The sequence below is a fragment of the Corvus moneduloides genome, chromosome 3 (genome assembly GCF_009650955.1).
Source record: "Corvus moneduloides isolate bCorMon1 chromosome 3, bCorMon1.pri, whole genome shotgun sequence".
Classification (NCBI taxonomy): Eukaryota; Metazoa; Chordata; class Aves; order Passeriformes; family Corvidae; genus Corvus; species Corvus moneduloides.
The window spans coordinates 77,784,911-77,807,835 of record NC_045478.1 but is presented as its reverse complement, the minus strand read 5'-3'; the positions used below and the strand labels follow the sequence as shown (position 1 = coordinate 77,807,835).

The 22,925-nt window shown below is 36.6% G+C and overlaps 1 protein-coding gene across 6 annotated transcripts in view; it reads right to left on the bottom strand.

Annotated features, from left to right (window-relative positions):
* SIPA1L2 (signal induced proliferation associated 1 like 2) overlaps positions 1 to 22,925 on the bottom strand; it is a 126,351-nt gene that overhangs the window by 65,815 nt on the left and 37,611 nt on the right. For all 6 annotated transcript variants that reach the window (XM_032102306.1, XM_032102307.1, XM_032102311.1 and 3 more), the window contains exons 3-4: positions 6,782 to 8,485; positions 472 to 605 (exon numbers count right to left, since the gene is read on the bottom strand). In XM_032102306.1, the coding sequence (XP_031958197.1) occupies positions 472 to 605; positions 6,782 to 8,246 (1,599 nt within the window). In that variant the 5' untranslated portion in view covers positions 8,247 to 8,485. The remainder of the gene's footprint in view (positions 1 to 471; positions 606 to 6,781; positions 8,486 to 22,925) is intronic.

Sequence of the window (22,925 nt, the reverse complement as noted above, 5' to 3'; positions counted from 1 at the left end):
CATGCATGTAGAAGTACATAGAGACATCTCACCAAAAAAGCTTCTGAGAAAGTATTTTGAAACAAAACAAAAAAATACAAATGTCATTACACTAGTTTTCATACTTTACAGCTCCCTTTATCCCTACATTTCTTAATCTTTTATTTCTGTCATTAGAAACATAATATCAAGCAGCCTGATCCACACATATCTTTAACTATGTTAAAGATCTCTAGCCTTGCTTGCACCTTGCAGTTCTCTTCAGCCAACTTACCTTTTGGGTGCTCACTCAAAAAGACAAAAAATTTATGTGGTACAGAAAAGGAAAACTTTGTTCAGGAGCAACAACATTTACTAATGGTACAGGAAACAACCTTTCCCATTAACAGATTTACTTTCAAAGTTAGCAACGTACCCACAGACAAATAATGAGTATCCTAAGCTCTCAGTCAACTTTCCCATTCCTTTGCAGAATTACTGAATGAACATTACCTCACTTGTCCTGAAAACTATACGATAGTTGAACTGAGATCCTTCTTTCTCCTTAGCATCTTCAACCTTTTCCCTCCGGATGCTGACTGCTACAGGTCCAAGATTTTCATCTATTCCAAAGTAGTTCTGATGCTCTTTTGCACAGGAATGAATGAAGAGATAAGAGAATAGTAAAGTATGAGTCTCCTAGAAAATGTTCATCAAACCTAAAAAAAAAAATTTCTGCAGCAAGAAAAAATATTATTTTTAATTGAACAATGAGGTCTGTGAATACAACAGCTTATGATCTTCTGAACTGTACAATGAGTACATAAATCACAAAATGCTAATTTTGATGAGAGGAGTGGTCACTCATATAAATTACTGCAACTGCTGCTACTATGAAATTTTCTTTTCCTTTTTTTACAATGAAATTAATCTTTTTGCTTGATGCTGTATGAAACTAGTTTGGAGAAACTGTATCTACATATAATCTTGAATAAAAGCTAAGAGTCTTTGAACAAATAAGATTTATTCTTATTCTTATTCTTATTCTTATTCTTATTCTTATTCACACCTTTCCATTCAAAGCAGCAACTCAGCCTCAACAAGGGAAAACTGAGTCTAGTAACTCTTCAATGTCTGATGAATAGTTAAATTCATCCTTGAGCCAACTGGTCCAGTCTGGGAGAGTAAAGCACTATCAACTGAAGAGAAAGATCACATTAGAGACCATTTAGGGAGACCAGACATACTCAAATCATTGTGACCAAACAGGACCCATGTTGAGGCTCCTGCTTACCACCTTTAAAAGTTCATAGTGAGTAGTTACAGTCACCTTTAAAAAGGAGCAAGAGGGTCTGGGAAGCCATAGAACAGTCACCATAAATCTTAGTTCCCAGGGAGATTAAGGAACAAATTCTCATGGAAGACATTTCCAGGCACATGAAGGACAAATAGATGCTTGGAAACTGCCTGCACAGACTTAAAAAATGCAAATCATGCATGACCAATCCAGTTGTTTTCTACAGTGATGTGACTGGCTTTACGGATGAGGAAGGAGCAATGAATGTCACCCACTTGTACTTTAGTAATGCTTTTCACACAGTCTCCCATAATGTATCTGTGTAGCTAAACTGAAAAGACATGCTTTGGACATGCAAATTACAAGGTGGATGGAAACTGGCTAGACAGTTGGCCTTAATGGACTGTGATCAGTAATACAAATTACAATTAGTGGCCAGTTACTAAAATGTTTATCAGCATTTGATAGTGGAGCTGTTACTGTTTAATAGGGTTTTACATTATCTAAATGATGGAATGGAGTGCATCCCCAACAAGTTGATGTCCGTGACCAAGCTCAAAGAGAATATATTGTTCATGTATTGGAGGTTAGGACTGCAGATGGGTGCACCAGGTGAAGGGGAATAACCAGCAGGCTTTTGAAAAATCAGGAATATGTGCACGGGGCAGACATGGAAATGCATAATCCTTGCACTTTTAACAAAGCAGGCAAGGGCAAAGCCACACAAGCAGAGTTCTACAGCTGTAGGGTGTCTGTGCTTCACCTCCCACTCTCCCCTTCCCCTGGAGGCAGCTACTGCTGAGCTGTCACAGCTGAGCTTCATGTGAAGCAAATCCTAATCCATCTGAAGTTTTCAACCTGACACTTTAAAACAAACTCCCATTTTTACAATCCAAGAAAATGGACTGAAAAAGCCTTATGAAGACCAACACAGACCTGCATGTAGAACAGAACAAGCTCATACAACAGCACAGTCTGGGGACCAACTGTCTCAGGAGCCTCTCTGGGGAAAAGCACTGGGTACCCTGTGAGCACAGGCTGCCCAGCAGCCAGCAGAACCTCCCAGCAGAGAGGAAGGGCAATCACACTCTGGCCAAGAGTATTCCGGCAGCTCAGGAGAACACTGTTTGGTACTTTTGAGGCCATGTAAGAAGCAGCGTCCAGTTTTGGACAGAGTGGGACAAGGCCAACAGACAACTATGAAGACAATTAGAGGGCTGGAGAACATAAAAGATGAGGAAAGGCTAAAAGAAATGGGCTTTTGCAGCTGGAGAAGAGCAGATTAAAGGAGGAAAAAGCTGCTGGATCCCACGAGTGATGGGAGGTTGTAGAGAAAGGAGAGACAGTCTCTTCTCAAAGGTACAAAGTGAAAGAACAAGATGCAACCATCAGAACATGCAGCCTCTCAGTGAGGGGAATCCAACACAAACAGGTTGCCAGGAGAATTGGAGACAGTAAAAAAGCTAAAGGGACAGCTAAAAGGAAACAGGTTTTGAGCAACCTATTCAGAACCTATATTTAAAGGGAGCTTTAAAGTGGGAAATAGACTGGATGGCCTCCAGAAATTTCTTCCAATTGAATTCATGCCATAATCCCAAATTTTAAATAGCAATTGACTGATTAATTTCCCCTTAGAGATTGTCTGGATTAAAAAATATTTTGCTAGCATTTCGGAGCTAGTTTGATACATTTTTGAAATGACAAATTTATAGACGTGAGTAAAGAAGTTTTTGCAAAATGTCTTTCACTAAGAAGTTATCCATACTCTCAGAATTAATAGAAAGAATGAAGTCATCTCTACATAAATGACAGTCTTATTTCTCAAATCAAGTTTAAATTAGGTTTCCAGTAGTCTTTCAAAAATCTATCTATGAAGTGTGTAGGTGGTTACAATCCATCTCCCAATGGAAGGAAAACGAGCAGCAGCACATTACAACTTTTTTTGGAAGGAACACCTGGAATCAAAGAGGCACAGACATTAAATTATTTGCTCATGCTCTCCAACTCTATTCCTTTCCCAGTCCGAATGTTCTATCTCCATGGATAAATAATGTACCTTACGGACTTCCCAGTGTTAAATTAAAACTTTGAGCCTGGATGGGCAATTTTATCAAGTGGAACTGGAGTTCACAAAGACTGAGAGCAGGAGAGAAAGAGAAGTTCAGAGGTCAAACACTTCCAATAACATAAAACTCCCCACAGCTGCATAATTCAGGCTTTGACATAAGGTAAACTCCTCAGCTGGAAGTCTAGAGCTGTCCATTTTGATGTAAATCTAGAAAAGGGTATTACACAGTTACTAGATTTCTTGGCTGCAGTACTATTGAGCAGAATAATGCAAGTGTCTGCAGAATATACCTACTAATTTCTTGTACAACATGAAAGACAGAAAACCAAATACACTATTTATATGCATTAAAAATAAAATAGATAAACCAGTTTCAGAAAAGGAAAGTAAGGAAGCTGAAGTAAATGGAAGAATAGCATGGCTACTAATCTTCTGGGATTTGGGGAAAACATTTTTAATTAAAGGCATCATCTTTTTTTTAATTTCAAAAAGTACAAACTCATTGAGCTTGTTTAAATGTATTTATGTTGGTTTAAAAGAATCAGCCGGGGAGAAAAGAAGAAAATAAGTGCTATTTTCTAGCTGAGATCTAGAGGGATGTTACAATATTTTTCATTTTTCACTTTTTCATTTTGAGGAATAGTTGTCAATTTTTCTTCAAACACAAAGGTCTTACTTGTACAATACTGAGTTAATACCAATAGCTTTCTAAGCCTGTACACTTCTTTTAGGACATTTTTGCAGTCCCATATCAGCAGATAGACACAGTAACATTAAATGGTTGCAAGCATCCCTCAAATAAAAAGCATGGTAATAGTAAACAAGTCTCGAGGAATTATGAGGAGAATTGCACAAAGGGAAAAGGACGAATCAATGATTATCAAAACCATGAGATAAAACAATATATTCTAGCTTTTACAAATCTCAGCTGAAAACTGAGATGATATATTCAATAAACATAACATATTTTATATCAGTTGTGTTGGATTTGATTTTAACAATAGTTACAAAGCTTATAAATATGCAGTATAAAACTACAACTCATTTCAGAAAACACTGAATCCCTAATCTCATATTTCTTGAAGGGGAATGGAATAATTAGTGCTACACATGCCAGGGTGTTTCTTCCATGCATCTTAAAACAGAAATAAAACTGGTATGCTGACAAGTGCCAATTATAAGACTGTGAACAAAATCAAATATTCAGAAAGCTATTTCTTTTTCATATATATTTTCTTAAAGGCAAAGAAAATCTGTGGCAGTATGTACAAGTAACCTTTGTTTGCTAAAGTTTTAATTCATCCTCCTGCAAAGATTTTGGTAAAATTAAACTGCACAACTAAATCTACAAATCAATGAAAAATCAGCTAGGAGAGCTCACTGTCATGGAAGAACATCACACAGACCCAGTATGAACATAAATGTCAATTTTTTTTATATGGAAGTTCAGGCCAGCAGCAACACATGTTGGTGCCCAACACAAAATGTCTGGATTATTTCCTCTACCCACAAGAAGTTTTGCTTAGGTGAGAACTGTATTCAATTGAAATTAATGTGGAGATTCCTTATGTGCATGAAACCTTAAGATGGTAGATGTTAAAAATTAAGATTTTTGTTTCATTATCTTGTTGGCCCTGACTTGCTGCATCATAAGAGCCATTAAATACAGATTTCCCTCATGTAACATCTGTTACAGCTCTATAAAAAGATAATGCACAACAGGCCATGGCTTACAAATCACTGGAAAGGTGAGAAGGTAGCAATTTTTTACTGGATATTAAATATATCACACCATATTTATTTTTGAAGAACTCTACCTAGGGAACAATTAGTTGCAATTCAAGTTTCCTAGTATTAAACTAGGTGGGATAAAACTCTGAGAAACTATGATACTATTTCAGAACAGAAGTTAATTAAAACTAATTACATTCACATCAATTTTCCAGAAAGGTCATTAGGTTTGTTTATAATATATTATTTAAAGTGGCTTTGAGTATCCATCTGCATTTTCTTTTTATAATTTCTCTGACAGGATTTTTCTTCACAGAAGTGTTCTGCACTTCAGCATTTGTAACTCATCCAAGATCAAAGCACTTCACAAACAAGTTCTCTTTCATTTGGCTCAATTCTTGTCCTCCCCCCTCCACCTATCCTGCCACCACCTTTGTCTATTGACAGTCTTCCTTTCATTTTCGTGTGTGCCAATCTTTTCTTCTCTCTGCCCCTCAAAAAATATGCCACCCTTTTGTTACAAGTTTCCCCTCATTCTCTTGAACTCTGACTTCATCAACACTTTTTATATTCTTTACAACCTGTCCAGCTTGAAATCCATTTTGAACCTGTGGATTTGCTGCCTGTTCCTTGCTTAGCTGTGGGTCTTCGTATTCCTCTTTCATCACAGATCCAAATTCTTCTCTTCCTTGCCTTTTAAATACAGGTTTTTTACAGTTAATATGTTCTCAGTGTCTATTGTATTGTGCCCAGCACTGATGTGGATCCTCTTTTGAGTCCCTTTTAAAGGGTTACAGCAGGAAGGAGTAACAGTACAGTGCTTATTTCCTGATGTTCAAATATAGTTAGAAAGCAGAGGAAGTATGACTTCAAGAAGAACAAAAAGAATTGGTCTGGAACAGTTTTTTAAAAACAAAAGCAGACTTTTTTTTCCTTTTCTTTTAATAAAAGCTGTAATTCATAATACAGAAAGGACAGAGACAGGTATTTTGGGTTTCTCCCACAAAACCAGGGTTTTCATACTCATTGCACAAGCCAGTACTGAATGCAGACTATCAAAGCTGATCACAGAGTGGAAATAGTTTATCTGAATAATGATTCAAGCCAAGATAATTACTCTGCTGACAAGAGTATGCTGGCATTTTTGCAGACTGATCATATCCTAAAAGAAAGGAGTATAAGGCTAGGAGAAATGCATAAAACATCCTTCTTTAAGCTGGAAAACTAAATAACATCAGAAGCTCTCTATTTAAGGAGCATGTACATGTGCATACAATATGAAAGGCCTCAAGACACACTTGAAGACAGTCGAATCTAGAAGAGTTGGAAGCCTCAATAATAAAACATTCTCTTTTGGAGTCACCTTTTAGGAAACAATTATTTCCACTCTGGGTATCAGTATTTCCAATGCATTTACTGGATATAAATGACATTTTTTTCTCCTGCTGATCAAGAAAGTTTGGGTTGGAGAAGTTAGCTTACATGCTATTTTATATGACCTCTCATAAAATCACTTAACGAACTCACACAGGTATTGCACAACCATACATAACCCACTTCTTTGCCCTGAGAGAGCAAAAATAACAGGTTTAATTTTAATAAAGAGTTTCAGGATCCTCTGGAATACCTAAGTCTCTCTATAGAGAAGAAGGAAAACAAAAACTAATCTTTACTAAACAATTTAAATCTAATGCATGGATATGTCAGAACAGCTTAGAAAAATTTACCTTTTCCATAGAAGAACTTGCGGTAATAATATGCTCCAAGATCAATGTGCTCTATGATGTAACGCTTCACTTTCTCTCTGTGAATGGACTGGTTTTCTCTTGGTACTTCCAGTACTGAAACACCAGCATTTGTGCAATGGGAACTCAGAGAGGACTCAAAAGAACAACTTTCACCTGAAGAAAAAGATGCTGAATTTGCCCTAGAAAGTGCAATCCGTCTATCTCCTTCCCCACCAGTTTCATTCCTGAAGTAAGGGCAACTCAATACTAAATCATTGCTTTTCCCATCACCCTCATCAGCATCTAAATTCTCTTTTGAATTGAGGTCCTCTTTGCTTCCCAAAGGAGATTCACAGTTTCCAGTCTGGCCTGCGGGCATCTGAGTTTGTGACGCAGCTGAAGCCCCAGTAGTTATATTTTTTCTTTTTCCTACATTTACTCTGGTAGCCATTGCTTCATTTATGTTAAACAAAACGCTCTGAACATCATAATGTGCAAAACATTTCTGACAGTTCCAAGAACGAATGTTTCTGTCAAGCCTATCATCCAGGTCTGACGAAAACTTAAAGGTTTCGTGCTCACTTTTAACAGCTCGCAGTTTTCTAAACAGGGATGTTTCTACTGCTTCTGATTTAAGTCTCCTCTTGAAAGATTTCTCCCTGTCTCGACCAATAAGTAGGGCACTATCCATATAATCCAGCCCAGAAATCCTGACAAATTCTCCTCTGGAAATCTGTGCAGCAGCATGTAGACTTGGAGAAACTGTGGGATCACAGTGGAAAAACTCAGAAAATCCAAAAGGAGCAAGGGTTTTATGTTCAAAATTTTCCACTCTGTATCCTCTCAGCATTGCAAAAAAATTTTCTCCAGACAAGCCTTGTCTATCAATTGAAGAAGTACTGCCATATTCTCTGTGAAGAGCTGCTCCAGTATTTGGGTTAACAGCATTTTGGTCTAACACATCTTCAGCATCAATATCACTTATTGTCACATCACTGTTGCTTCGTTGTCTTATGGGATGAAGTCCTCTTTGAGGTGAATGAACAAAAAGATCTCCAATTGAATACTTTCCCTCTGTAAATTCCAGTTCTAGCTCTTCTTGCTGTTCATCGCTTTGGTCATTTTGTCCATTTGGAAGTACTGAGCCAACACCTTCATAAGTGGCTGGAGGTCTGTTTTCCCACGCAGCTTTACTCAGTTCCTTAGAGCAATCCTTTTTAGGAGGCCACTCAGATACCCTTGCTCGAACACCCATTTTAGGCACGGCTGGTGTACCATTTGTTTGATTACTTTCAGCTTTGCTAGAGGCATTTGAAGAAACAGGAGGACCCATGCTACCGTTCAAGGCTTTAAGTTTTCTAGCGAAATAATCATCAGATTGCATGCTTCTCGAAGACTCCCTGAACTTGGAGGAAGTTCTGCTAACCTTGTGCTTATCTTCTTGCAAAGACCTTTGATCACTCATATCCAGTCAGTGGGAGGGGAACCACTACTATTGCATAAATTTACTGTTACATTTGTTATTACATTGTCTTTTATGGGCCAATAAACTGCAATATAAAAATACAGTCACAGTCTTCCCACAGGGGCAGGCAGGGACCTCAGTGTACCATTTTTGCAAGACTTCTGTCAGATTAATCTCAAAACATTTCCTTCAGTTCCGATGCATTCAGTTCAGTATTAATCCAGACAAATTTCTTAAATCTGTTCATAAGGAAAAAAAAATAAAAAGAAAGTGTATTAAAATATTTGTAGTTAATAACAGTAAGTTTCCACTGTTGCTTGTATATATATAAAACACCCCATGAAACTGGATGGACCTAAAGTGACTTGCTCTGTATCATTTTCTATCCTTGGTCTCCTTAAAACCCAGCAAATGTAACAGTTCCAGTTTTTCATATGATTCCACAGGATGTGATCAGCTTGAACCTGCATCTCTCGTGGCCTCCCCAATACATGCACAAGCAGAATAGCCACAGACAATTCTCTATGCATTCCCTGCAATACTGTCAGCAACTTAGATGCCTATTCTCTGTCTAATCACTGGGGTTTGTCTATGTAATATCTAAGATGTTTTTTTCCAAGCTTTCCTGAAAATGGTAAATGCGCACAGGAGTGCTGGGCAAGACTGGTAGGTAAAATATATGGAGCAGATAGCACATTCTACAGAGAAATGTGTTTTGCCCCATTTAAAAGAACATTTAAAAGTAATTGTTCCACTATGATTAATTCAGTGAATTAATGTATTTCATTTCCTTCCCCGTCTCTTCCCAAAGGGAGGTTTACTTACATTCCTTTCTTTGGAGTGCAAACTATTATTTAGCTGTGGAAAAGAGTTACAGTTGTTTCTGTTATATTATACTCCTCTGGTTGCAAACTAGACTGTTAACTCAGTTATTGTGATAAAGAACCTGTCTGTTTTCTTCTGTAAATAAGAAAAGATAGTAGCTCTATTGATAAGCCTCGATTTTATTACAAAATTGGAACTGTTAGGATATAAAATACTCTTCAATAGTCTTAAGAATGACCATGACTCATGCTGTGAAGATTCATTTGCAGGCAGAGCCCATCCATTAATCCATTCATAAAAGCAGACTAAAACAAGAAACAAGACAGAATGTTGTGCACTTCTTCAGATTTTATTCCTCAAACAAAAATGCCAACATAATGAACTTTTAAAATGCTGCAAATAAGGATAATATGCCTTTACCAGAAACTAAAAAGAAGTTAGGTTAAATTAGCTTGAAATATAAATTCTCTCTTGATTTCAATGAAGATATGAGGGGGTAAGAGGAGTTCAGAAGATGAGTGTTTTTTCTCCTATATTTAATGTGATAAAAATTCCTTGGAGGATGGGGAGGAAGGATGAGGGCCAAAGGAATAATATAAATTAAAATATGACACCTTATTTCTTTCTGCTTGTCAGAAATCAACAAAAATTGTGTTTGATGCAGCAAACTTTAGAAGACTTCTGCAGTAACGAGGCAACAAACACAAGTTAGACTTCAGCACTCTCATAATGGCTATGGTTTCTATGTGACTGGTAGTAGAAATTGCTGACAATAACAATGTATCACTGCAGCTTACTTTTACTCCATACAAATTCCTTGACAGCCAATGAAGACAATTAAAAACAAAGTCTTGGGTTCCTTACAGGAGTCCAAAAGATTATTTAAACAACTGACATGTTCAGAGAAAAAGCATTTGAAATGTGGCAAGTAGGATTTTTAAACACTGACTTATGAAAATACTACACAAAAAAAAATATTGGTCAAAGAATCATAGAATAGTTTGGGTTGCAAGGGACCTTAAAGATCATCTACTTCCAACTCTCCTGGCATGGACAGGGACACCCACCAGACCAGGTTGCTCAGAGCCACATCCAACCTGGCCTTGAACATTCTCCAGGGATGGGGGATCCACAGCTTCCCTGAGCAACCTGTTCCAGAGTCTCACCACCCTCATATCAAAGAATTTCTTCCTAATATCTAATCTCTTTTAGTTTCAGACAGTTAATCCTCATCCAGTCACTACATGCCCTGTAAAAAGTTCCTTTCCAGCTCTCTTGTAGGCCCTTTTTAGGTATTGGAAGGCCAGAATTAGGTTTCCTTGGAGCCACCTCTTCTCCAGGCAGAACAACCGAACTCTCTCAGCCTTTCCTCACAGGACATGTTCCACTCCTCTGATAATCTTCATGGCCTCCTCTGGACCTACTCCAACACGTCAGTGTCCTTCCTGTGCTGGGACCCCAGAGCTGGCTGCAGTGTTCCAGGTGGGGTCTCACCAGAGCAGAGCAGAGGGGCAGAATCCCCTCCCTCACCCTGCTGGCCACGCTGCTTTGGATGCAGCCCAGGATGTGCTTGGCTTTCTGAGCTGCAAGCATTCATTGCTGGCTCATGTCCAGCTTTTCATTCACCAATAACCCAAAGCCTTTCTTTGCAGGACTGCTCTCAGATCTGTCAATATGCTCAACATTTTTGGAGCACAAGTAATACTGCAAAGTTTGAGTACCAGGAAGTTCTGTGCGAATTAACATGAACAGCTGGCAGCTCTTTAATCATCTCTTAGACTGTTCTTTATACAATCATAGAAGTGGAAGAAACCTTTGCTAAATACACACTCTGAAGGAAAACTAAACTATTCCAGAATCATCTTTTCTGTTTCTGACAGAATATAGAAGAGAGCAGAGTAAGTCTAATTTCAAGTACTGGGATAGATATTTAACTTCTTATTAAAGGTTAATTCAATTTTCTTTGAAATTATGGTGAATTACATTTTCTAGCCTTCCTGCCCTTTCCTACATAAAAAGCATTCATAGAAGTCATTAGTTTATGCATTTTTAAGTAAAAATTAATCTCTTAAAAATAGGAAAAAATATATATATAAGGTAAGAAAAGGCTATCTTGCAAGAATTCCATTTTTCTCTTGTGTCAGCCCTTTTTCTATCATAAGCATTTGTGCAAAAGTAGTGAATTGGACCAGGACCATAATGAAAGTTGAAATGAAACTGGAGGCGAGGTGGTGGGAGGCAGAAGGAAAGAGCAACAGATGGACACTGGCACCCTACTTATTTTCAATCCAAATCCACAATGTGACTTACTGTTTGGCCTCACAAACATCTGTATTTGTGGAAGGCAGCAGAGAGCCTGAAGGCCACGGGAAAGCAAGGCATTTTTTTCCCTCTGGTGGCGGTGGTAGCTTAAATACTCGATGAAGTATGGCCTGAGTGTTCTAACAGAGGTACATTGCAAAAGACAGTACTTAAATAGAGAATTTGTTTTCTTTACAGTGCAAAGCTGGTGTGACAGAACTAAAGAAACACCTATTTGGAAAGGTAGATCGATATTTTATTGGGAATAGTAATGTTTGAAGAAGTGATGCAATATATTTAAGAGATATTGTTTATTTTTTTTTCCTAATCTGAAATCGGCCTAATTGAAAAAAAATCTGCCTGTTTTTAACATGATTGACCCTTTCTGTAAATTTCTGTAACTCAGTACAACAGCATGTTCTGGCTGACAGCTGACTTATGCTGATGGATAGCATTTAGTCTCATTTAGTCTCATTTATCTGTTGTTAAGGATTTTCTCTCTCCACAGTAAGAGTTTACCAACTCACAAATACTGCACTGATGTTGATACTATTTATTATAAACCAATATTTTTTGTTGAATTTAATAAACTATTACTTCCACAAAGAACGCTGTCAATATGACCATGAGTACTCTTCTCTTCAGACCTGTTCAGCTCTTTTGGTCAAGTTCTTGACTTCCCTCTCTTTTCATCTTACCCTAGCACTGAAGAATGGAATCAGTGACAGATAAGGTCAAAAAAGAAAAGCTGGATGCCTACCCTGCTGTTGTGCTCCTGCCAACCCTTCCCACCAAGACTGCTGGATGTTATGCAAATAACTTAAGTTCCTTCCACACAGCTACAAAGACTTCCTTCTGAGCTCAATACAGCAGCTGGTTTGTTAGCTACAGTTACAGTTCCTTAACGTGGAACGATTCCAAGTTTCCTGGGGACCTGGATATGTGCCCACAAGTGTTCCTGTGCCAGTAGCGGAGCAATGAATAAGAACTGTACTATTGGACTACCCTGTCAAAAGGAGGTTGTTTGGTAACGCTGCCTCATGTCAGCCTTGATAGATGGAAATGAATTATTTAAGAAGTCGCTCTGTGATCATTTTGTTGATCAAGACTTTGGAAATCTGCCCCTATTATTATGTAATGCTATCATCCTAAAAAGAATGCATAATTTGGATGAAAGCATTAATCTCTACTATTTATCAAGATGACAATTCTATACACCATGACTCTCAAGCTCTACTAATCTTAAAAAAACAGGAAGTGCAATTTGATAAAACAGGAGTATAGGCACTAATAATATGCCAAAAGCTGAAGATCAGACATTTAATTTGCATTCAATTGGTTCTACACAGCATTTTCTGTGTCTCCCTCCAGTTAGTTTCCAGTCTTCAAAGAAACACATAGTGGGGTACTAGTGTTATGTATTTGGCCAGTACAGCAGAGCAGCAGCTACACAATGGCCACTTCATGAGAATCTAAACTTTGCAAGAAAATTCTGCGCATGCTTTCAAGTGCAATGAAAAAGAAGAGTGCAAAGGACAAATGAACACGATTTCTAAGCTGCCTATATTTTTACAGTTTCTAGAACAGATAACTCACTGAACAAATCTGTCACGAGGTATTATTTCCTAAAACTAAGATTGCCACCAGACAAAAAAGAAGTTATTTTTGAAAAATGACAAAATAATGAAAAAAAGTTTTTTATTTAAAGTTCAAACTTGTTTATTTTTAAAAACAGATTGCATTAGCAAGCATTCTTAGATTTACATATTTTAATATATCTATTAACAGCACCTATTTCTTAATGATTTCTTAATATTGTTAATGGTTCCTAAAAGAACTATCCAATTTTCAGAACAAAGTGACAGCTATGTCTGGTTTTCGAGCGATGCTATTTGTGTGTTCAAGTCAGAGAATTCTGATCACACTAAACTGTGATATCATATCATGTGACAGTTAATTATGATGTCACACAGGAGAATTATTACTGCAGACATTAGTATGAAAAAGAAAAATTAGTTCTTCATAGTTTTGCCTTTTTTTCATGCAAATGTCTTTAGAAAATGATGATATTTAAGCATAATTGTCTTTAAATAAAATATTTCTTTCAAAGTTTTCCATAGGGCTCAGTGAATATTAAAGAATAACACTAAACTATAATTGAGCCACTTATTCAGATTGCAGCTGTGGAAAATGGATTGGAAATAATACAATGAACAAATTATGAGCAGAGCTTATGAAAAAAAGTGGTTCAAATTGTTATACATCAAATTTAAAACTAAAGCTATAACTACTACAGTATAAATGGTTACTTCACATATGCATATTTCAGACACTTGATTAACATGCAGACATAGAAAAGAGGCAGAAGAATGATGAGAAGACCCTCATTTGACAAATGGAAATACAGATGAGCTGCTGTGTAGTGAATATGTGTTGCACATTTCCCTAGCTATGCTGTATTTCTTTACATTTATCGTCTCTGCGAGAGAAAATTCAGAGTAGAAACTGAGAAAATCCTTTATTGGAATAATGTAGTTACAGAAATGTATCCACAAACAATCACGGGGAGTGGGAGGGAAGGAGCTATAGCTAAGAATGACAACAGCCTACATGATTCTCAGTGTTGGTATAAGACCATCACTTTTCTTATCAAAACAGTGGAATTGCGCTAGTTTTGAACTGGTTCAAGATTTTGGGTAAAAAAGAAATACAAATAAAAAACCATACTCTGTTCTTCAAACGTGGTTCCCCTCTCCAACAAAGAAAATGGCAGATGCATATAAATATTGAGACAGAGATGCAACAGAACTTTAAATTCCACATCTGTTTGGTGCTGTTCAATGAAAGCTGTCTTACTTTTAAGGGAGAGACCTCTCCAACCATAACTGTCCTCCTCCACTAACAGGCTGAGAAAAATCTGACCACCTAGAGAAATAATTGTGTAAGATGTAGCAGTAAGTAGACCCATTAAAAATGCTAGACTTGTTTATCTTATGGTCAAGATTCCCCACCTGTCATGTTGGCATTTCCAGAGAAAATATTTTAATAAATCTTACCTTCCAACTGCTAAATACAAAACTCAATACTATGTGTCAGCTTGGTTAGTTCTAAACATACTGCATCCATTCAGAGAAAAAGCCATTACAAAAGATACACTTTCTTAGCTGTAACTCATTATACCAAAGAATATCTACAAAGTTCCAGCAGCTTCCCTTTAGCTTATCTTCTATTAGTTTTCCTGAACGTTTGGTCCTACACATTTTATCTCAATGCATGCTTTGTTGAGTTAGAAAACACTGCTTAAGTTTTTCATCAAGCAACCAAGGTTATCTCTCAGTGAACGACAGTGAGAGCTATTATTTATACAGAACTATTACTGACCATAGCTTTACTGTTATTGATTTTAAACTTCCTGTTAGAAATCACCTTCTGTTACTAAAAAATACATTTAGATAAATTTGTGACTGTTTCGGCACTGCGTTTTCTTAGAATATTAATACCAATATTCTATTGCTCCATTAACGCAAGATTTGACAGAGATGCATTAAGGCTAATTCGATTTCCAGAACCAACTGGATACCCTCCTATTCTTACAGCTGTTATGCACAGTTCAACTAAGAAAATGGAAATGAAGCTGTATCTTATTCAGGTTGAACCATGTAAAGTACCAGAGTTTAAACAATAGCAAAACTGCCACTGACAAACACACTGAGTATCTTTCATTTGCATTCTTCCAATTCAGTTCAGTTACTTTTAACTGAAATTATGAAACTTAAAATACAGTAAAGCCTACAACATAACTTAATTAATGAAGTATAAAGGAAACATTTTAACAGGAAGTCCTAGACCAAAGAATTGTTCCAGGAAAGGGTTGAAAAGAAGCACTGACCACGAATTATTCCAGGGGTAGGGGATAGGCAGGAGGAAGGCACCAAATTCCCCATAAATTATTATTATTGTTAACCAATACCATTTTTTGGGCAGTCTTTAACAATTGCAAATAGAAGTTATATACATATCAGTCAAATTCTGATATCAATGAAAATTTTAAAAAAACCCACATAGCGCAAACTCTCTTTGTTTCCTTTCATTCTTTCCATTCAAGAACCTAGGTGTCAAAGGGCAGGAATAACAAAAAAAGAACCCTACTTAATAAGTATTAAATAATCTGGTTTCTACTTGGAGACTAAAAAGACATTCAGAATGTAATTTACATAGTATGTCAGACTGGATGATTCTAAGACATTTCCCTGCTTTCAAGAAGTTAGAAGTACTTATGCCTGTTCCTCCAACATTTCACAGTAATTACAATTTCCTCAAAAATAGATTTATCCTTAAAATACTGATGAAGCAGAATTTTAATTCTAGTTTCATCTTTGAGAATGAAGAGTCTTCACATAATGATACAGGAATGTCATAAACAAGATTCATACAAACAAATATCAGTCAGCAGATAAACACAAATAAACTTTGCATAATACTTTATATATTCAGTGTAGTTCAAGATCTTAGAAAGAAGGGACCAAAAATCTGTTTGCACGACATGTACTTTTCGTCAGCCAGTAGAACCTATTCAATAAAGGAGTTCACATTAGACAAAGCATGAATTATTCTGAAAGGGTAAAGATGACTCATTTTCAGTTATAATACAGAAACACTGCATTGAAGCAAGTTCCACTCAAAAGCAACCAAAAAAAAAGTAATTTTCAGTGGTCTTCTCAAGCAAGCTGGACAACATCTGAAACCTCAGTAGAAACAGTACTGTCTACAGGCTCAGAAATTATCAAAAGTCCACTGATTCTTGAATTGGCCCTTCCTGCTTGAATGCATGTATTCTCATTTAAATTGCATAATCCACAAGGCAGGGACTGCTCCTGTGTCCTGTTGGAACAGTGTCCTCATACGATGACTCCACTGTACAGGATGCGAAATACTATGATAATCCACTTGGTAAACAACAAGTGGACCAAGCCACTGTCAGAGGCAAAGCTTAGAAAGATAAAGACAGGACTCGTGCAGCCTGCTCGCATTATTCGAAGACAATGAAAAGGACAACTAATTGTATGTGCATTGGGAGAACACTGAAAGAGAAATACAGCACCTGTAAACTGACTGGCAGAAGAGTGTGCAGAAAGGAGCATATTCATTTTTGTATGTTGAGAAGGGAGCATACATGTGCTCCATTTCAAAACAAACTTTTTACCTTCAAGTTTTTAATAAACATTTACAGATACTACAAATGCTGTCTTTTATGCAGTTCTTATAAAATACTGGCAGAAACAAAAAGCAACTCAGCAATTTATAAGAGTACTGCATTACTTTAAAACAAAGAAAAGAACATATTCTACCTTTTCCCAGACTTAGTCACATCAGAAATTATTTCTTCTAACTCTAGATCAGCAGACAAAATGATTATTGAAATTCCAGTTGAAAAGCATTCTGGCCAAGAGCAGGCATAGAGAAAACCAGAGGGAAAAACCCATAAGAAGCAACCCACTTAATATTAAGAAATGTCTTGTCCATTCCATGAAAAAAAAAAAAAAGAAAAATCACACTAAGAAGTTTTGTCCTTAAAATATATAACGAATTGCTACAGATGGAATGATGGGATTGAAAAATTAGAAGTAGTTGTATGACATCATTACCTTAATTATCAATCTTCAAAATTTAAAACTTCATGGATACACACAGATTTCTAACTGAAAAATATGCTCAGATAAATTTCTGACTGAATGCACTAGCACTGTGTTTTCTACAGAAATTATCTGACACTTTTGGGATATGTATGTAAGGCTGTTCCCACACAGTGCATACAACTGCTTTTGATTATTCCGAAAAACAGTAGGAATACTAGAGTTGGCACCTCCTTACCTATCTGAAGAAATGGATTTTAATTAAAAGTTGATAGGAAAGTAGGGATGTGCTAACATTTTGACTGTTACTTCAGATTCTGAGGTAGAAATTTGGAAGCAGGTTCAGAAGCTGCACTGAGGTTGAATAAGGAGTCAAGTACTGCAGAAGGAGATATTGTTCAGAAAGAGAGAACAAGATTGCAAGCTTTGGCTTTTCAAAGTCAGTATGTCACAAAAATTCATGAGGCAATTCCACTTTTCATAAGTCTAGTACAGTAAGGCCCAAATTAGAGCTTTTTCAGCCACTCAGTGAAAAGATGAAACAATACATCCATTAAACAGCCGAGGCCGCCCATTCCACGAAGGAGGTTTCAGATGCTGACACTACTTTAGAAAGCTTTTCAAATGTACAAAGCCAATTTTAGCCAGAACAAGAAAGTTCTTTTACATATTTCCATCATAACTGCGTTTCACAGTAAAAATGCTCTTCAGGCAGGAGCACGGATTAAGCCTGCCACGTTCACATTGGTGGTGTCAGACCTGAGCACTTGCTGGGATGCCATGGTATGGCCTTACAAGCCCATACATTGGGCTTACCTCCAGAGATCACCAAACCCCTCCAAGCAGCAAACCACTTACAATACTAATGCTACTTCTACCAGAAATACTCTCTCCAATGAGTACAGCTTTTAAAGGCATCTAATTTTTTGAAGTAGGAAGAAAGAGCCTCCCAAAAGCAAAGGCACACTCAGTACATCCATCAACAAATGAGACAGTCAAAGAGGGTGCATAGATTTTGGTCACAGGTACAGAACAGCTTGAAAACTCACTATTTCATTCCAAAAATCTTCTGTTTTGACACATTACCATCAATAAGACTTTTATTACTCAATGGGAACCGGCATTCAAAAGGCATTTTAGCGGTATAAAGTGTAAGGACTTAAAATAAGCGATAAAAGGTTAAACTGTCATTCTGCTCATGAGAAATGTGTATGTCATCCAACAGGTTTCCATATACTTACTTGCATCAGACCTTGCTGCCTCCACCAGACTTTTACATTTAAACCACATGTAGAAAAATATATATTTTACAGATAATCTTTCAAATATCCATCAGCTGTATAAAACTTTCAGTACCTTGGAATATATGGATATGACACTAATACTCTGTGCCTACAAAATTACAATGTTTTGTTAAATATACTATTTTATCTAATTTCCTGTTGCACATAGAAATTTGAGCAAAAACTGCAATGATTAAAATAAGATTTGAGAAACTTTTCTAAACACATTTTGTTTACCTATGTCCTCATATTTCCCCCCAAATATCAAAGATATGTCCATGTTCTTTGTGAGTTTTCCTGCAATAACACTATGATGATACTCAAGTTTGTCTACCAAGGGACTTCAATTTCTGTTGGAATCTTTCTATTAGAAAGGGTCACACAAAGCTAACACCAGTCTTTCTAACACGTTGCAACATCTGGGCCAAGAGGGGATCAGAAAGCAGATAAATGCAATTTTAGAAGCTCAGGTTAGTTCATTTCTAGAGGAAAAAAGGGCTTGAGTCCACTTCATTGCTAAAGCAAAGGAGAATTTGAACAACCTCTCCCATTGCAAAAGTTCACAGCAACAAAAAACATCCAAAACCACTGCCTGTGACAACTCAAAACATTCTAGTGTTCTAGATAAGAGATCTTAACTGTTCACCGAGAAGAAAGTACAGAAGCACATTCTACAGAAAAAAAGAGAAACAAAGCTAATATTTATCATTCTTATGTTTTCAAGAAAGTAAAACAGGAAGTAGGTTTTCTGTCATGTCATTTGGCAGTAGAGTGGCTCTGATATCACAGTTCTGAATTATTTTTAGTATTAATGAAGGAAGTGGTTAATTAAAAGTAAAATAAGTTTTGAAGAAAAGGAAACGTGAGCATGAGTCTTTATTGTTTTTTATGGAAACTGTTTTAGTTTGACCTTGATTCTTTATCAACTGGCAGGAATTGTGAGGTAGCATAAACTGATAATATTACTGGCCAGTTTTTGGAACCTTAGCTTCAAAGTGACTGAGGATCTGCAGTTTCAGATGTCAGCAAGTAATTTCTCAGGTACTTCTGCATCACTGTAGAGCTATAAAGTGTCACTTCACATCACTGATCAAGACCTTTTCTAAAAGGTATAATTTGAGAACAGAGATTTCACTTTTTTCTATCCTTCCCCTCTGAAACAAAAGAGCAGGAGTTCCATATAGAAAATACATGGAAATCTATGGTGGCCATAATGCTCTTGATTCATATAGTCTGTCTACTCAAAAACAAATTTGTCCTTAATTTTACACTGTAAATTTGGAAAACAGACTTAGTAATATTAAAAATACATAAAAATATTTTGGCAGTTACCAAATAACTTGGTAACTTGTGTCCACGTGACATTTCCAAGCACATGCAGTTTGGCATGGAACACCTGGCACTGAACAATACAGCTTGGGCAAACAAGTGCCTCTCTGAGACAGCCACCCTCTAGGCTGGTTGTTCCACAGCTTTGTAGAGTAACAGTTCTTTTTCCAGTGAGTAAAATCTTTTTACATAATTCTAGATATAAACAGAAGAACAGTAGCTGGAGTGAGGGAGTTGTTAGCAGAATATTGTTCTTCATTTTTCATCAGTCCACTCAAATTTGGCACAACTTGATAGCAATAAAATGTCACTGCCATCTGTTCAGTGATCATTTGATATCCTATCTAGGAACAAATTGCTGTTAAGCTAAAACGCTTGTGCTCAATGAGACTTAAGAGGGCTATAATTGAAAATAATTTCGTTAAAGCTTTATGTCAACTTTATGGAACACCTTCTTCTGCTTCTCCCTCAAATTCAAAAAACAACAAACAACAGAACACAAAAACAACCAAACCCACCCCAGACAATAAGATAGTGTAATCATTGATCTATAGTTTTGCTTTAGTCTACTAAGTTAAAGCGCATGTCTGAGAACTTTCGGGAGCTGTCCTGCTGAGGAAATATGCTACATATTTTCATTTTAAACAGAAAAAACCCCAAACCTGTCTTCAAAAACACAGTGTGGAAACACATCTTTCAAGTATTCTGACTCAGAGAGGCAAGATCTCATTTTTCTAGATTGGAAAGAAGACTCCTTATTGTATTTATGCATTTTCCAGACAAAGTCATCATCATGACTGGGGTTAGGAATGCAGATTCAATATTGTATTCCTTCATGTTAGAGACACATTAGAGAAAATATCTATAAGCCTTTCTTGATTCTTAGCTGCAAGCCACCATAAGGATGACATCATCTCCCTAATTTTACTGCTTTATGATAAAGAGCTAAAAGGCAAAAATTTTTGAAAATTAAGTCTTGCTTTAAGGTGAATTACTGAAATGTTCAATAATCAGTAATTTACCTTTAAATAGGTCTCTGAGCACACTAAGAAATAGCACTATTAGGAACCATGAAAAACATAACCATGGTCCACTTTTGGGAAGCATGGGGAATGTTAATTTTAAATTCATATTCATCTGGAATGAATTGCTTTTATAGTGCCAATTTTGTTTTAACTTTTGCTTTTAAAATTCTGATTACATAACGCCCCATCCAATAAATCAGACACTGAATTTTATATTTGATTTATCAAGTTCTGCTCCTTATGTAAATGAAAACGTTCAAATAGGAGGGTATAATTAACTGATCCAAAGTGTTCACACACAGGCATAGTAATGCAGTGTAGGCATTGTAAAAAATCTGCCTCTGAATTTCATTATTGGCTTCGATTTAGCACAAAGTTTGGGTCAGCCAACAAACTGTATATCATTTATACAGACCACACATTTCTGGAACTGTGTTTTTACTTGCTGTCAGTGCATATCTCCCTCTTTTTTGCAACATATTTGCATAATAGAAACTACAGATTTATTTTGAAATCCAAATTTAGAAAGGAACAATCACATTTGCTATGTTTCTGACTCTTAGAAAGCTCATATTAGATTATAAAAGAAGCTACACATTTGACATATAAATTACCTGAATGGCATTCCCTCTCTTTCCCTATACACACTCAACTACTTACCGGTAAAACCCACAGATTATTTTTCCACAAAACACAGATCATTATCAAATAAATATTATTTTCTTTATAACCTAATAACCTTTATGACTGACTGCATATTTGTCAACAAATTATGAATTGCTCACAAAAGGTCACAGCTATTCATGCCAACATTATGTATGACCCTTTAAGAAAAATATCCTTACCTATGGCAATTCATAATGTGACTAATTTTAAATAATATTCTACAGAATCTGCTCAGCTAGCTTTTCTAAACTCAATGAATGTACATGAGGATAAAAAAAGTGCCAAGTCTTGAGCAAAAAAACCCAATGCCAAAGTCTCATTAATTGCTATTTCAGCACATAGCACCACTAACCAGGCTGTGCCCATTTCACTGGGAAGATTTTTTAATGCATATTTATATTTCAGAACCAAATACTATGGGTATAGTTCTCTTTCCATTCAAGGATAGTGTACATCTACATGCCATGTTTGGCGCATAACACCAGGAATTCTTTGCCTCTCATGACGTGGTTCCCACCCATATTTATTCCAGTGTGTTCCTTCACTTCCTCTTTTCTCTATTTCCAATACACTAGGTGCCATATATTCACCAAATCATACCCAATTCATGCAATATTTTCCATCTCAATCCATATGTTTATCATCCTCCACTCAAGGAGCACAAACCAGACAAGTGAATATGTGTCAGGCTCATGACACCCTTTGGTGTGGAATGAGAGTGCTCACAGACAACCTTCATTCAGGCATAGCTGGGCAGAATGAAAACAGGCCAATAAGGTAAACTGTGATGCTAGGCAAAGTTAGGATGGTAATGGTTGTCATCAACCATTTATTTAATTTGCAGGCACTTACAGAGATGGCAAAAGCCAGCAGCTTAGCTAATCACCAGCCAAAAGCTTCCACTCTATCTTCTTTCTGTTTTTCACCCAAATCAATTGGTTTCTGCTCACTGACTCCTAAAACCATCCAGAAAAAAATCAGAATTAAACCAAACACTTGTTCAAAATAGTCTGTTGTCAAGGAGTGGTCTGTTTGGTCCTGGCAAGTTCAGACTCCTAAACCATCATGAAAGGAAAAGAAACATCCTATATCATTGTCTTCATCCAAGCCCATTTCTTCCTCTTTTATAAATATCCTTTTCCTTGTCCTTTCCAAGGTCTGCTAGTCTGACAAAAGTCCAGCTTTCCAACACACCATTTAAGTTCATCTGACTTTAAAAGCACATCTTTGCTGTAGCCTTCTTATCTAGAAATACTTCAGGGTTTATTGAATTCTGCCATTTTACTATTCATTCCCTCTCTGAATGTTTTGTCCTTTTTGATATCACTATTGCTCCTCTACTGTCACTTCCTTTATCTCAATATTTTTCCTTCTCCTTAGTATCTTCCCAAAGTATCATCAGTCCTTTCTTTTCTCCCAAGACACATCTCTTTGGTATCCAAGTCAGTCAGCTGAGACACTGTACAACAGTACTAGTATCAGTTACCTCGGTTTCCTTTATCCTTCCCAGGAGACTAGGAAAGCTATGGGATTTCTCTTTAAATGTTCACTGTGCTCTATGACTATTTAGATGCTTCTTTTCCTCTGAATAAGAAGGGTCTGTACCTACGCTCAACA